This window comes from Thunnus maccoyii, chromosome 17, assembly GCF_910596095.1.
Source record: "Thunnus maccoyii chromosome 17, fThuMac1.1, whole genome shotgun sequence".
NCBI classification, from domain to species: domain Eukaryota; kingdom Metazoa; phylum Chordata; class Actinopteri; order Scombriformes; family Scombridae; genus Thunnus; species Thunnus maccoyii.
Window position 1 is genome coordinate 19,062,257 of NC_056549.1, and position 15,316 is coordinate 19,077,572.

Genomic DNA, 15,316 nt, shown 5'->3' on the forward strand with positions numbered 1-15,316 from the left:
ACTGCAGAGTAATTAAAACACATACATACAAGAGAGAACAGATGTGGGGACACTAAAGCGCAAACATCTTCCACAGTAGTGAAAATCTGAATCAGAAAACTTAGCATTGCAACACTGCCCCTGTGTGGAAAGGTTGAAGACATACATGAGCTTTCCTTTATATTGATTTCCAGATCACGCTTTCAGATGAAAGCCACGGCAGTGGTATGAAAGGTGTCTTTCTTGCTTTGGAAGCCTTCTTTTCTTGAGCTTATCTGTACAGTTCAGTTCATTGTCAAACTGAAGTTAAACATTTTAATTCTCAGTGATGTGGCTTTTACATGATAAAAGACCATATTAATCTATCAATTATTTCCTTGAATAAAGCAATATACATCCAGGTGTAGCTATGCTGCCCCACTCAAAACTTCTCCAACTTGTAAACTGTATCAAAGTACAGCCTCCACTGCACTTGTTGGGTTCATTTGAACAGAACCTGTTGCTGGTAACAAGGTTGTATGTAATACTAACTTTGTGTGAGTTTTAACTGAGTTCACCCCCCACAGCCTAGTCATGACACTTTCTAATTTGCCACATTTTCTCTTCTTATGAATGTTTCACCAGGTTGTCATTCCTGATCTGTGGAAATTCATGGAAAATACATGTATTCACTTATTTGTCTCTATGACAATTTTAGGCCAATACAGTTAAACATTGCTACATGAGAAATATGCAACGTTTAAGGTTAATTTGTAAGTTTCCTGGTTATAGGCAAGCTGCGAATTGAACAATGAACGCTCAGCAGCAGAACATAAAACCATGACTGACCAGCACCTGAACACACTTTTAAAAATTAGGGGCTGTAAGACCTGGCAGAGAGAGGATAAACTTTGTGGAATAATGGTGTAGGAGTCTCTGTGCATCAACCAACTAAAAGCCAAAACTGGTGCATCAACAGACAGGACAACTGAGGCAGGATCTGGAAGATCAGAGTAAAGTTTGCCCTGATGAAGACATGCTTTATGCCAAAATGTTAGTTTGTACACCTTATTAAAAACTCTTATTATTACTGTGTGTTCCTGATCTCATCTGTCCAGAGGATAAATAAATCCTCTGGAGCAAAGTAATAATAGAGTGTATTCAGGCTGTAAGAGTTTATGTGCAGATTATGTTCATGTTTTCATATTTGCATGGAATGATGATATTTGGTGTCCAGATGCAATACAGACATATTTGTGTATAGGAACAACTTCTTCTTTTGTATCCTCAGCTGTGAAAGATTTGATTGTGTGCACAAATGTGTTGATGCATGCCAAAATAGTACATATAAAATAGTAAATAACATTAGAATTATAGCATTATTATGATTATTTTCATCACATTATGATATTCCTATTTATATTTATGGTAATATTATTACCAGAATGTATGCCATGATTGAATTAAATTTATTATGGAAGATCTGAAAATGCCTTCAGGATGCATGAGTTATAAATATGTCATCATTCACTCAAGTTTCTGTGTTGTATTGCTGATAAGCAGAATTCAGTTCTCAGTCTAAAATAGCATCATGATCATCGTCGTTCATGCTGAGTGAATAGAGTTGCTGTGAGGTGGGCAGACCCACTGTATTCTGGACAGGATCCACACTGCACACACACAATCTAGTTTATCTTCAGCCTGCATGTTGAGATATCCTGGATGCTCACAGTAAATAACCACAGGAACAAGTAAGTTATTTTTTTTATATTTTTGCTATTGGCAATTATATATTGTAATGTTTGTGTTTTTCTTCAATAGCAGGTTTGTTGATTCACAACAATAACTAGTTAAATTATCTGCAGTGTTTCTTTTAACTTGCTCTGTTCTGTAGCTTGTGTGTATAGATGCTTAAGTGAATTTCTTAGGTAAAACAGATGATTCTTCTTCCAATTTTGTCCATTTTATTTGTTTCTATCTTACCAAGCAAAAGCTTTGTTGTGTATGTCTAAAAGATAATGCATTCCTGCCATGTTTTTTGGTAATTAAAGTATTGTTTTTCCCTGCTGTATATTTGGCAGAGATTTAAGCTCCTCTGCTTACAATGGTGTGATTGTCTTGTTGCATTGCATTGTTCTAAGTGTAACAAGACAACTCTTGCATTTGGGTTGAATTTTACACTGACAATTAACGATAATATGTGCTCAGATATACATATTTTCTTTCACATGCAATTAAATAATGGTTGCATCTAATTAATGTATCTGTTTGTGGTTAATGACACAAAAATTCTATATGTCCCAAATTAATAAATGCCAACTGCTCTTCTGATGCAGCTAATGTTTACATGTAATTCTCAGAAAGAGGAGAGTCTTCCCTTGACACTGGCCTCCCCACAGCAAGTTGGTGTGTTTTGATAAGAGATTGGGGGTGGTGAGGTCACCATTTAGACTCCTTATCTGTACAGCCATTTAAAGGGCAGATGCCTTTGCTGGCTCTTTGACATGTTTTGAAAACGTGGGTTTTCTTAGTACTTTTAGTGTGTCCACTTTCATTCTATGAGGTGACTGGAGGAGTGATAATGAAAAATTCTGCTGTCACACTTAGGTAAGAGAGGGAATAACCTCATGAATGACTGTGTCTTCAGGTTAAATTCATACAAATTATTCTACAAAAAGTAAAAAAAAGTACAATATTTTGTTAGAAATATCTTTTTTGAAATCCATTCTTCTCAAAATTATGCAGATTTGACAGAATATAATTTAAGCACTGTTGACATACCACTACTGAATAATTATAACACATGCAACATAAAAAGATTTATGACAACATGGAACAGAACAGGTGAAATTATGTAATATCTTCATGTTTTTTTGTTATTTTACTTTAACTTTAATGTTTAACTAACTTTACCTTAATTTGTCTATTTTCACATTGCATAGTTCACATATCTTTCACACATATACATTAGCTAAACCACATAAGCCATATTTCATCATAATGTTGTAATTTCCTATTAGAAATAAATATTTCTTAATCGTTTGAACAGTTGAATACATTTATGTCTTAAATGATCTTCCAAACTTAGTTTTGACTTTAGTCAGATGACATGCAGCTCCTGTAATTTTAGTCAGTGGAGCATCCTCAGTGGTGCTCTACCACAGTGGTTCCACTTTGAGAACCACTGTGGTAGAGCACCACAGACCACAGGGGTCCTGGAGGGGAAAAGGGGAATGATTTATTTTCACTATAATTCCATCCATAAGTATCACAATGACAGAATGTGTGACTATTTTGGTCATGGGTTTCATACACTTCCTGTAATGAAACATCTAAAAGCAAAAATCTTTTCAAATAGGGGTCTGTGGTCTAATTTGTGTCAGATTAGAAGTTCTTGATATGAAAAAGTTTGAGAAGCGCTGCTCGACCAAATGAACCACCAGAGGGCATCATCTCACAATGTTATAGTGAAATATTACAGTAATACAGTAATACAGTGAGGTTGAATATTCATTTGAAAATCACAGGACTGGAATTTTTTTTTCTTTTCTGATATTATGAATAAAGATCGGCTCTGTGCATTGGCTTTGAGTCCCGAGAATAGCCATGTCTTTAACTGACTGGTGTTACTGCAATTCCACAACACATTTACATGACTTAAAGCAGCACCTGAGGGAAAGAGAAGTGGAAAGACAGACGAGATCAGAGAGAGAGAAAAGAAGAGAGATTATATTGTAAGTATGCGTGTGTGTGTGTGTGTGTGTGTGTGTGTGTGTGTGTGTGTGTGTGCCTGTGTGTGTGTGTGTGTGTGTGTGTCAAGGCCACCCACTGATGAGTTCATGAGGACACGGTTAATCTGTCTACTCAGACAGCCATTACAGTGAATAGGCTGGGAGGAGGGAAGAACCACGTAATCTGATGTCCCGCTTGCCGCTCACCCGAGCCAGCAATGGTCTGGACGGGGGAGGGTATTGCTCGGGATAGCTGCGCTAAATGGATTACAGGACAGCACATGTCAGTGAAAGGGCACCTGTACACACATACACATATACCTACGCAATCACACACACTGCACACGCAGGTGCCCAAGCAGAGGAGATTAGTCAGAAGTGCATTTTTCACCCCCTGCAAGGAGCTTAAAGTCCTTACCAGCTGAGAGAGACAAAAGGTGTCGGAGCAGCTCTACATCTTGGACATTTCTCAGCCTTTTCTCTCAATATTTGAATTCTTCCTAACCTCTGACCTTTAACAATCATCGGCTATCAACTGAATGACTCCCTTTTCTTCCAGATATCTATTCAACTGAAGTCTGACTTGAGCATCAGGTGCCTGAGAGCAGCCACAACAGGAAAATGGAAGGAGCCTCAAAGGTCACAGAGACTGAGGCCGAGGGCGGGAGCCCGGGTACATCCGGATTTGAGGTAACTGCTGAACGTCTGGAGCAGCTAATGAAGAGCATGGAGGTACTGCTGTCTGACGTGGAGCAGCTACGGAGCCACTGCAGCCACCAAGCCACTGAGCTGGTACGAGCGGCGGTGGACCTGAGGCAGCAACAGGATGAGCTGAAGGAGAGTTATTCGGAGCTGTCCCGAGAGATGCAGGAGATCATGGATTCTGTGGACGACCTGTTTAGCACCAAGAGTGCCTTTGAAGCCAAAGAGAAGCAAGCACAGAAACTGAACCGGCAGCTCTGAAGGACAGAATGTGACAGACTTTGTTTCTCATTGTGGAGAAAAACAAGACTGCGGGGGGGGGGTGTGGTTTTGGGTTTGAATGTGTGAGTTTAAATTTAGAAGGGATGGGTTTGGAAGTGGGGCAGGATGCTGAGGCTTTTTTGGCTTTGAAAGAATACTTTGATAAGGTTCTTAAATAGCATTATATAGACTTTTAATAGTGCAAGTTGCATTTTTTAGTCAACCACATTCATTGAAGAGAAGTTTGAAAATTCATGAGTCTGTATCAGTACACTTAGTGCAGTACATATGATACAATGTAATACAACTAAATCACAATTTAGCCTCGAAAAAGTTTAATCAACAACTTTAACATAGTTTTGATAAAAAAAGAACGGGTTCATAATTTTTCAAGTCTGTCTTAAAACAACAGTCAGGTGCCCATATGAACACTGAAACAGGTTTTGCTTGCTGTAATCATTCCTCTTGTTCATACTGACCATTAGAAGATCTAATCTAAATGTGCTTACAATGTAAGTGACCGGAGTCAAAATCCACAGTCTTCGTTTTGTGAAAAAATGTACGTAAAAGTTTATCTGAAGATAATATGAGGCTTCAGCAGTCTGAGTTAGTCAGATAAAGTGGATATCTTTCATGATGTTTTCCTGTTCAGCTGCAGTGGAAGGATAACAAAAAGAAAAAACTTGGCACTAAAAAGACAGTAACTTTGAAGGATATTGACTTGGATAGCTGATCCTTCATATTAACTTCAAATAAACTTTTAAATGCATTTTTCTACTGAAGGAGGCTTGTGGATTTCGTCCAGCATCACTTACATTGAAAGAGCATTATGAAGGTATCTTCTAATGGTCAGTATGAACAGGAGGAATGATCACAGCAAGAAAACATCGTGTCAATGTTCATTTACCTGGGGGGTACCTGACTGTTGTTTTAAGATGGACTTGAAAAACTGTGAACATATCCTTTAACAAAGGTACATTTTGTTGCAGTGCTTTCATACCAGGCTGCTGTATTCAACACAAGAGAGACCATGCAGAGGTTCAACCTGTGCTGCAGGTCGACGAATGATTTAGTATCACTTTTGTTGTCATCAAATCTTTATCCTGCCCACCCACTAACACACACACATACATACATCATGCTGAATTTCTTCATCACTAAATCATTCTGTGTTGACAGTTACGACTAAAGTATACCTTACTCTTGTTAGCCTGGATGGCTCCTCCAGCTTGATCTTCTGGCACCGGAATGTTGCTCTTTGCTTATTCCCAGTGGTACATTGTGCGTATTCTCCTCCCATCCATGAAATGCTCCACTGTGGTTTCTCACTAAAATAAACCTAAATAGAGCCTTAGAGCAAGGTACTTCCCACTAGCGCTTCTGCTGTGATTTATTGGTCTGTATTTAGTGGTTATGGGATGTGAGAAAGGGACAATCAGTGGCCAGTAACCTGAAGAAAAATCAATCTACAGGAAACTTTAGCATCTCTTTCACCCATGATTCAATTTTACTGGATATCTTATTCATTGACTTTATGATGATTATTGCTTTAACATTCAAAATTCCTGCATTAAATCTTTCCATTCCTGCATTAACCATTAAATTCTGTTTGCTCAGATGTTGTCTCCTTCTTCCTTCTGGTTCAGTGGATCAATCAATGATTGTATTCAATTTTTGTACAAAAGCACTTTTATCTTTATAATTTTATCTTTATAATTTTATCTTTATAATTTCTTTAACTGAAACACAAGGTTATAAATGAAAAAACTTTACCATCAGTAGTATCACAGCCTAGGGGCCTTGACTACAAACACCCCTTTTTCCACAGGGGAAACCACAGTTTATATCTAAAGTCATCATATTTTGGGAATAAAAAAAGGCTGTGATTCTCTGTGTGGTTGAAACTTGATACCTCATGGGCTGTGGTGTTAGTGAGCAGAGAGGGTGAGAAGATAGAAAGCTGGGCGTCAGTGCCTACCCTCACTCCTGAGGTACACATCACTCTGAGCTGCTGGTTGAAAAGTTGGATTTCCCCCATTGGGCATTCACGTCTTGAAGGTAAGACACAATAGAATCTGATGATATTTATAAGAAGCTACTGTATGTGGAAACCAGTTTCATGAGGTAAATTTTTCACCCATACATTAATTTAATGTATGGATGAAGGATTATTAAAGAAATCATTGAGCCATTTAGGGAATTGAGCTATCAACTGCTACACATTCAAGTATAAATTGACTAACTGCACAGACATCATTCATATGAAATAATGATTATTTGAAGTAAAAGGTGAGTTATTTGATTACAGTCGTCATCAGTAGTTCTGCATTGCAGTGGCTCCTGGTGAACATGAACATCCTGCAAGTCCTGGGTCTTCTACAGCTGCTGGCTGTACCTGCATTCACTGTGAGTGTTACTTCTAGCAAAATAACTGCACGTTCAGTACATGTCAGTAGCAAGTATTGCAGAGAGAATGCTTAGTACACTGTGTCCAAAATCTCATCATAAAATGGCTAGATACACATGTGCCAGCAATGATGCTGTTTTTATGTCACAGAGTAAGTTTATACATTATATGTTATGCAATATACAGGGGATGGTTTGTGGCTAAATGTTCCAACTTCTATTTTGGTGCGCCTAGCGTGCTCTTAGTGTGTGTTAGTGGTTCGTGGTGAATTATGATATGGTTTGTGTGAGTACTATGTGTTCCAGCAGTTGAGTGAGTAGGAGTTTTACTGTATTTGTTTTTCAGCTGACACGTCCAACCCATGACTACTGGGGAGAGTTTGGACCCTATGGGCCCTGCAGTCGCACCTGTGGCACAGGAGTGGCAATGAGAACCAGGAAATGTATTACTTCAAGGTAAGATGTAGGAGGTTAGGATAATAGAATCTATAACTATTATTATTTGTATTTTTAATGTCAATAAAGACAAATGGCTTCAACAAGAGAGAGATTTATATTTGGTTTGACTCTGTGCTTTCTCCTGCAGGACAGATGGAGGACATAACTGTGTGGGATCCTCAAAGTCCTTCCGAACCTGTAATACAAATGTAATTATCCCTTTTGTATTTAAAACTGATTTGTATCTTTTTTAAGCATGATCACACACACACACACACACACACACACACACACACACACACACACACACACACACACACACACACACACAAAGAGAAATATATGCTCACACAATCTCAACCAACATAGCTGAAGTATTGTATATGATGGGATATTTATATGCAATAATACCATGATATTTTCTGCAAATGTAGGCATGTCCAGTTGGATCCAGGGACTTCAGGGAGGAGCAGTGCTCCCAGTTTGACAGAACGAACTTTCAGAGCAAACCCTACACATGGGTGCCTTACTATGGAGGTATAAGACTAACCAAATTGTTAATTATACAACAGTTAAATTCACATTACACAAATAGTGAATGACGTTGCTGTATGTTTCTATGTGTCCTATTTTCCTTGCAAACCCTGGAACACCCTAGCTCTTAGCAGGACAAACCTTATACTAAAAAATACGTGCAGATACCATTTGACCATTGGTTTATCTCTTCTGTAGCAACCAATCCATGTGAGCTGAACTGTGTGCCGAGAGGAGAGAACTTCTTCTACCGACAGAGACCTGCAGTAGTGGATGGGACACCATGCTACGTGGGCCGCACTGATATCTGTGTGGATGGCGCCTGCAGGGTGGGAGCAAAACTGTGATCAACAATATAATGACACCTGAGTTTTAGAGCTCTGTTCTGTATATCTGTAGACTGTCATTGGATGTTTTTTTGATTAATCCAAGTTCACAATATGTCTTCTTTTACAGTTGCACATTTAGCAGCTGGCCATAAAATTCCTTGCTCAAAGGCACTTCGACTGTAGTTGATCTGAAATCTCTCAAAAACCTGTTTTCACCACCTCTTAAACTGATAATATTTGATCTCTTCCAGATACTGGTCCATGGAGACTTTATGGGCTTGGATGATGACAGTAATTCTGTTCACTCTGCTGCTCCTGTTGTTGTGGCTCCTCACCCGAGGGAGACACTCACATACATCTATAAAGTTGGTGTCTATAGCGAGTGCTCTGCCAGCTGCAACGGAGGCATGCAGTATCGCAGCGTGGAGTGTATGGTTCAGGACTCAGTGAACCCCCATGTGGTGGAAGAGACTTACTGCATCACACATCGCTTGCAAAGGCCACAGAGCCAGCAGGCCTGCAACATGCATCCGTGTACTGCTGAGTACAGCGTCTCCAGCTTCAGTGTGGTTTGTATCTTGCAGCAAAGGACTTAACTTTTGCGTTTTGTCTTTAATATAGATAGGCATTGAAAATGTTTTTGTTTTTTTTTGGTGTTGGACTGACAAGATTTGTTTTACTTTTGTTGCATATAATGAGCAGTGTTCAGTGACTTGTGGGGAAGGCCAACAGACGAGAGAGGTGACCTGTGTGGGGCCAGCAGGTGAACGTCTGGCTGACCGTGCTTGCAGCGGTTTGGCCAGACCCGCCTCTGTCCAAGCCTGCCGCAGACCTGCCTGTCACACACACATCAGCTGGCATGTGACTGACTATGGACTGGTAAGTGAAAGGATTAAAGACATGGAATAACAGGACGACTTATTTCTATTCTTATTATTTCTACATTCTTTACTTATTTTAATACTCAGTATTTATCAGTTGCTGACAACTCCTCTCTTGTCTCTGCAGTGCACCCGGAGCTGTGGTGGTGGCGTGAGGGAGAGGAGAGTGAGCTGTTATGATACAGATCTCAACCCCTACCCAGAGGCCAGGTGTGGAACAGCAGGCAGACCCACTGCTATGGAGTCATGCAACACTCAGCCCTGCCCTGGAGCACAAAGTGAGCTAAATCTGAACCAGCACACTCTTTGAGGTTTGATCATTTGTGCTTTCTTTTGTATTTACTCAATGTTGTCTCTCTCTAGTGGTCCCAAGCGTGCAGGACCCAAGGTCACATGAAAGCACCATGAGAGGATTTGTGCCCTATGTTCAAGAAGCCCACTCAGGTATGTAGAACACATGGATGTTTTTTAAAAAAAATGTTATTCTCTTTCTCTGCATGCTTGAACATGCAATTATCTTATATACGAAGAGCCATGAACGTGCAGGCAGTAATTTTAGCATAGTTATTATCACTCAGACAGATTATTTTATAATGAATGCCTCCTCTCATGTTTTATTTGTTGCTGTCTAGACTGTGATTACGCTGCTCTCTCGCTGCTTACTTGTCCCTAATTCACAAACACAAAGTTCAAACTGTTTCTTTTGCTACTGAAGCCCATATTTAGATTCTAAAATATTATCTAGCCAAACTTATTACCAAATACATCCCTATAAACCAAAAGGCTAATCATATATTTTGCACAAGTCTATGGTGTGTACAGTATGTTTCTTTGACTGTATCTGTGTTTACTTACTTTAGCTTCCAGGCCACAGACAAACATTGTCTATGATCCCCAACCCTCAGTGATTGGTCCTCACTGTGCGCAGTCATTTTATGGCTGCTGTCCTGATGGCCATACCTCTGCCACTGGGCCTAGAAATGAGGGCTGTCCCCATGACGACTGTGTTCGCACCAGGTAGCACTACTTCCTCAATCCCACACTTGTTCCTGATACGTGACATAACTGACATTGTTGAATGAATGATTGCCTCAATAAAGTATTTTTTACAATGCAAAATATTTCTCTTCCTTAGGTATGGCTGTTGTTTGGATGGGGTGACTCCAGCTCAAGGGTTTGGAAGGACTGGATGTCCTGAGTACCAGACAAATGTGGTAGGAGTCATATCCGTTTCTGATCTTGTTTTTATTAAAATCATTCAAGTTGTTTAGTAATGCTGATTTATTTAAGGGGCACCCCGCTGATTTTACATGTCAAAGTTAATTAACTTTTCATGAAAGGTACTATTCTGCCTGTAAAAAAAAGAGGTTTAAAGTCTTCAGTGGCTCTGAGAAATAACTGGAGTCATTGTGATGTCATCAAGGTAAAAGATTCTGATAAGTGCATTATGGGAAACGTAGGATCCAGTGTTTTCAGAGTTTGACCCATTTTAGCAACTAAAAGTCAGGATATGTCAGCCTCTTCTGCAAAAACTTTGATCATTATTGTTGATTATTATTGATTATTATTGTTTACAAGACTTCCAACAATCACTGGAGTGAGCCTTTAAGTTCAACTGATTTAAAATTATACTGAGCTTCTAAAATGCCACTTTATCTGCTGTATATACCCGATTTACCGTCTCACTCTGTCTTTCCTCACTCAGCAACACCAATCATCCCTGGCCGTCCAACCCACTGGTAGTGTGTGTTCCCTGCCACGCGATGATGGCCCCTGTGATACCTGGAAGGTTCGGTTCTACTATAACTCAAGTACTGGCAAATGTACCGAGTTCTGGTTTGGTGGCTGCCAGGGCAATACCAATAACTTTGTTTCTCTGGAGGCATGCCAGAGAGAGTGTGGGGGTGTGGTCATGGAGCCTCCACCTCCACCTCGCAGAGTGACACCAAGGAGAGGGTCACCCAGGGGTGTACTGAGGGCAAGGGCATAACCATACTGAAATGATATTTGTAGACATGTATTATCTATACATATATGCAGACACACATGTATAGTATAACCACATCCAACATTTCATTTAAACATCTGACTTTACATTAAAAATGATCTAGATAGCCTCACATTATAACTGACATGATCCCAGCTCTTTGTTTTGATTATATTGTCTCTGTGATCTCTGATCATTTGTTTGATGCTCAGTATATTCATTTGTGTACTTTGGCTTATGGCTTACAGGTCTAAAATAAAATAATCTCAGTGTGACCCAAGTTAAATAATAAACCCAATCAATAAATTTTCAGCTAACTGGTATCCTTGAAAAATACTGGTGTGGTTTATCTGTGTCTTCATCTGCTCTTGATTCAATAAGTTTACTTTACTTTAATTTGTGAAAATGTATGAAACTATTGGTCAGTTTTTACAAAACAAAAAAACAGTGATGGGATGCAACTAACTACATTTACCCAACTACTGTACTTAGGGAAGTTTTAAGGTAATGGTACTGTACTTGTGGATTCCATTTTTCTGCTATTTTATACTTCTACACCATTAAAGAGACAAATATTGTACACATATTATGACATTTATTTGTCAGCTGCAGCTACTGGTTACTTTTCAGATCACAATATATAACGTGGTTAAAAGACATTTTAGTTACACATGAATGCATCAGCAATAATAACCAATAATAAATATTGTGATATAACACTGACACGAGGCATATCAGTGCATAATAAACACTTTTACTTTTGATACTTATTTTGAGTGAGATTTGAATGTACTGTGTATGGAATGTACTTTATGGAATTGCTACTTTTACTTAGGAAAGAGACCTGAATAATTTTCCCACCACTGACAAAATGTTTATTTTAAAGTCTCCCTCCACTCAAAAATATATTTTTCTTCTTATTTAACTTACACAAGTGTGTTGTGGAAACTTGAAGCCTCCAGCACTGATAATGGACTTTACAGTGAAGTAGGACACATCTTGTGTCCAGCAGTTAAACTTGTTAAATGAACAATATTTGCATATTTATAGATTCTATTTTTTAATGACGGAGAAGGAGTAGATGCCATTTTAAGGACTTTAATGAGATAATTGAACTTTTTGTGGAAAAACCATATTAGGCACGAGTTATTATTCAAAGCAGAGTGTTTTATACACATGTCAAAACATGTCTGGAGGGATCTTTTTCTAGATTGGTCCTGTTGTTTTATGGGTAGACATTTATTTTGAAAGTAAGACCTTATTTTGAAGGCACTCCACTTTACAACCGGAAATAAATTTACTTCATTTCCGCTGAATATCTTTGCTCAAACAGCTGCATCGCACGGGGTATTCAAAAGCAATAAACAACGATTTATCACAGTTTGGCATTCCCATTAAACAGACAGGGTCTGCAGTCAACACAAATATGGTAAGCGTTGTTTCGTTTTTCGTTTAAAGGTATAAAACTGACAGTATGAGTTATATTAGCTGCTGTTAATACATTATAGCTAAGCTAACAAGCTACGAGGCTAACATTTACTATACGTTACTCTGTCAAACATTTTGTCCCATTTCTTCTTTTGCCATAAACACGTAGCGTTTACGTTAACACCCAACTAACGTATCTCTGTCCGTTAAGCCCAAATGTGAATGAGGTATGTGATTTTTTTTCAGTAAAAGACTAGCTAATACATTAACGTCAGAGTCGGTGGTGTGTTGCTTGATAACCAACGTTACATCCTGTTTGAAAATCTCTGGGAAGAAGGTAAACAGTGCTTTGTATCAGATCAAGGCACGAAATCTCCGCATCGACTGCACAACTCGGGTGTCTTGCTGTTGAAGAGACTATTTGCATTGTTGTGTGTATTAAATATTATTAATCATTTTCACAGTCGCACACAATTTTGCTTGTCCAGCCGACTAAGAGACCCGAGGGCCGCACATATGCTGACTATGAGTCAGTGAATGAATGCATGGAAGGTGAGTCTTGAGTCGTTTTAAAATAGTTGACACTAATAAATCACGGTGCTTATTTTTCTTTACCTGTAGAGTAATAAGTGTAGGCTAAAACCATTACTCTGTTAATTGAACATATCATCTTTCTTTTTGACAATATTCCTCAATGAGGCCACTGAAATAATTTAATTTAGCTTTAAGCTTGTTATTATTGGAGTATAAGCTAACTCAATATCCCCCCAAAAATGTTTTTATTATATTATTTATATTATAGGATATGTGGGAGGGAGTGTGAATGCCTTTTTAAAAATTTATTTATTTTGTAATTTCATAGTTATTGAATGGTAAGTACACTGTTCACATAATGCACAGTAAAGTGGAGCTGAATGTATGATATTTCAAATCAACTGCATTTTAGCCTTATGAACTATAGAGTGATTTTAGTTATCACTCCTATCATTGAAATAACTTGCTTGATTGTCAATATTAATCACTTGAGTCTTAACCTAATTATTTTCTTTATCTCTTCTGTTTTACTATCTTTTTAGTGTGGTCTGTAGTGTTGTTAATGACGTAACAATCTCTGAATTGTCTGTAAAGTCTTATCTGTATAATTTTAGCTCTTTTAATGCACTCTGCTAAACGGCTCTGCCTCCTGCCCATTTCTTCCAGGTGTGTGCAAAATGTATGAAGAGCATCTGAAGAGGATGAATCCAAACAGTCCCTCTATCACTTACGACATTAGTCAGTTGTTTGACTTTATCGACGACTTGGCAGATCTTAGCTGTCTTGTGTAAGTGTGATTTGGTTCTTAGACCCCTGTTAATTTGACTGAAATCAAACCTTGCAATGTATGTGTTGATTACTTCCGGTAAATATATCATTTACATTTTACACAGGTACAGGGCTGATACCCAAACTTACCAGCCATACAACAAAGACTGGATCAAGGAGAAGATATATGTCCTGCTGCGGCGTCAGGCTCAGCAGGCAGCAAAGTAAAGGCAAGAGTAACCAGTTGTCCTGCTACACACATCTGGAAGGAGTTAGCGCTGCACTACATTTCAACAGCGTCTTATAGATCTGTGTGTAAGGACAACATTTTCAGTTAGATGAGGGGAGGGTTTTCATATTATACTGTACATTGGGAAGGGAAGGGGACGGAAATTTGGGGTTTATATAGAAGTGGAATCGCCCTTGGCAGCACACACATTTGTAATTTTGTTACACTATAATGCGAGTGGGGCTAATGGCTGCGAGGACTAACTTATTAACGAAGAGGGATCCCTATTGGGAGAAATGCTCCATGGGCTAGATAAAAACGTTTTTTTGTTTTGATTTTTTGTTCAAATTTTTAGTAGTGTGCATTGATTTTCTCTAAAAGTTGTGTGACATTTTTTATATATATCTTTTCTGGACAGTTGGATTTGAACATGTTGCAGATTTTGAATGCAGGTACTTCAATTTTAAAGGTCCAGGGTGTAGAATTTAGTGGCATCTAGCGGTACGGACTTGGCAGAAATGGAATATAATATTCATAAGTATGTTTTAATTAGTGTATAATTCCATGAAAATAAGAATTGTTGTGTTTTTGTTACCTTAGAATGAGCCCTTCATATCTACATAGAGATATGAAGGGCTGCCATGTTGCACAGCCATGTTTATACAGTAGCTCAGAATGGACAAACCAAACACTGGCTCTAGAGAGAGCCTTTGGGTTTTTCGTGAGTTTTTTAGTCACCTTAGGTTCCCCTACACGCTTGGAAGGGAGGGGTATTAATTTGATTGCAATCTGCAACCTCATGGCTAGATGCCACTAAATCTTACACACTGGAGCTTTAAATGACATGAATGTCTGCAAACTGAACCTCTGATCCTTATAGACTTATGTTTCATATTTCATCTGTTGTTGTTATTATGGTTTCTATAGTTTCTATACCCAACCGTCATTATGTGAAATGCTGTTTTTGTAAACCTGTTTTTGCATAGCATCTGATTTCAACAATATATTGCTGTTTACTTTTGATTCAAACGTAATAAACTATTGTTTTCTGACTGGTTTCCACTCTTGAATATACAACCATTGAAACGCTTCGGAATACATTTTAAAATCAATCTGTATGTGGGCCCAGA

General features: G+C 38.5%; 2 protein-coding genes across 2 annotated transcripts; both read left to right on the forward strand.

Annotated features, from left to right (window-relative positions):
* Positions 1 to 7,001: 7,001 nt before the first annotated feature.
* paplnb (papilin b, proteoglycan-like sulfated glycoprotein) lies at positions 7,002 to 11,532 on the forward strand. The gene is made up of 12 exons (XM_042391238.1): positions 7,002 to 7,058; positions 7,405 to 7,514; positions 7,645 to 7,705; positions 7,931 to 8,033; positions 8,229 to 8,359; positions 8,611 to 8,928; positions 9,062 to 9,238; positions 9,368 to 9,518; positions 9,604 to 9,684; positions 10,101 to 10,257; positions 10,376 to 10,454; positions 10,946 to 11,532. The coding sequence occupies exons 1-12, from the start codon at positions 7,002 to 7,004 to the stop codon at positions 11,228 to 11,230; spliced, it is 1,710 nt and encodes a 569-aa protein (XP_042247172.1). The 3' UTR covers positions 11,231 to 11,532.
* Positions 11,533 to 12,521: 989 nt separating this feature from the next.
* On the forward strand, positions 12,522 to 14,739 carry erh (ERH mRNA splicing and mitosis factor). Its single transcript, XM_042390321.1, has 4 exons — positions 12,522 to 12,656; positions 13,120 to 13,207; positions 13,856 to 13,976; positions 14,083 to 14,739. The coding sequence occupies exons 1-4, from the start codon at positions 12,654 to 12,656 to the stop codon at positions 14,183 to 14,185; spliced, it is 315 nt and encodes a 104-aa protein (XP_042246255.1). The 5' UTR covers positions 12,522 to 12,653; the 3' UTR covers positions 14,186 to 14,739.
* Positions 14,740 to 15,316: the final 577 nt, after the last annotated feature.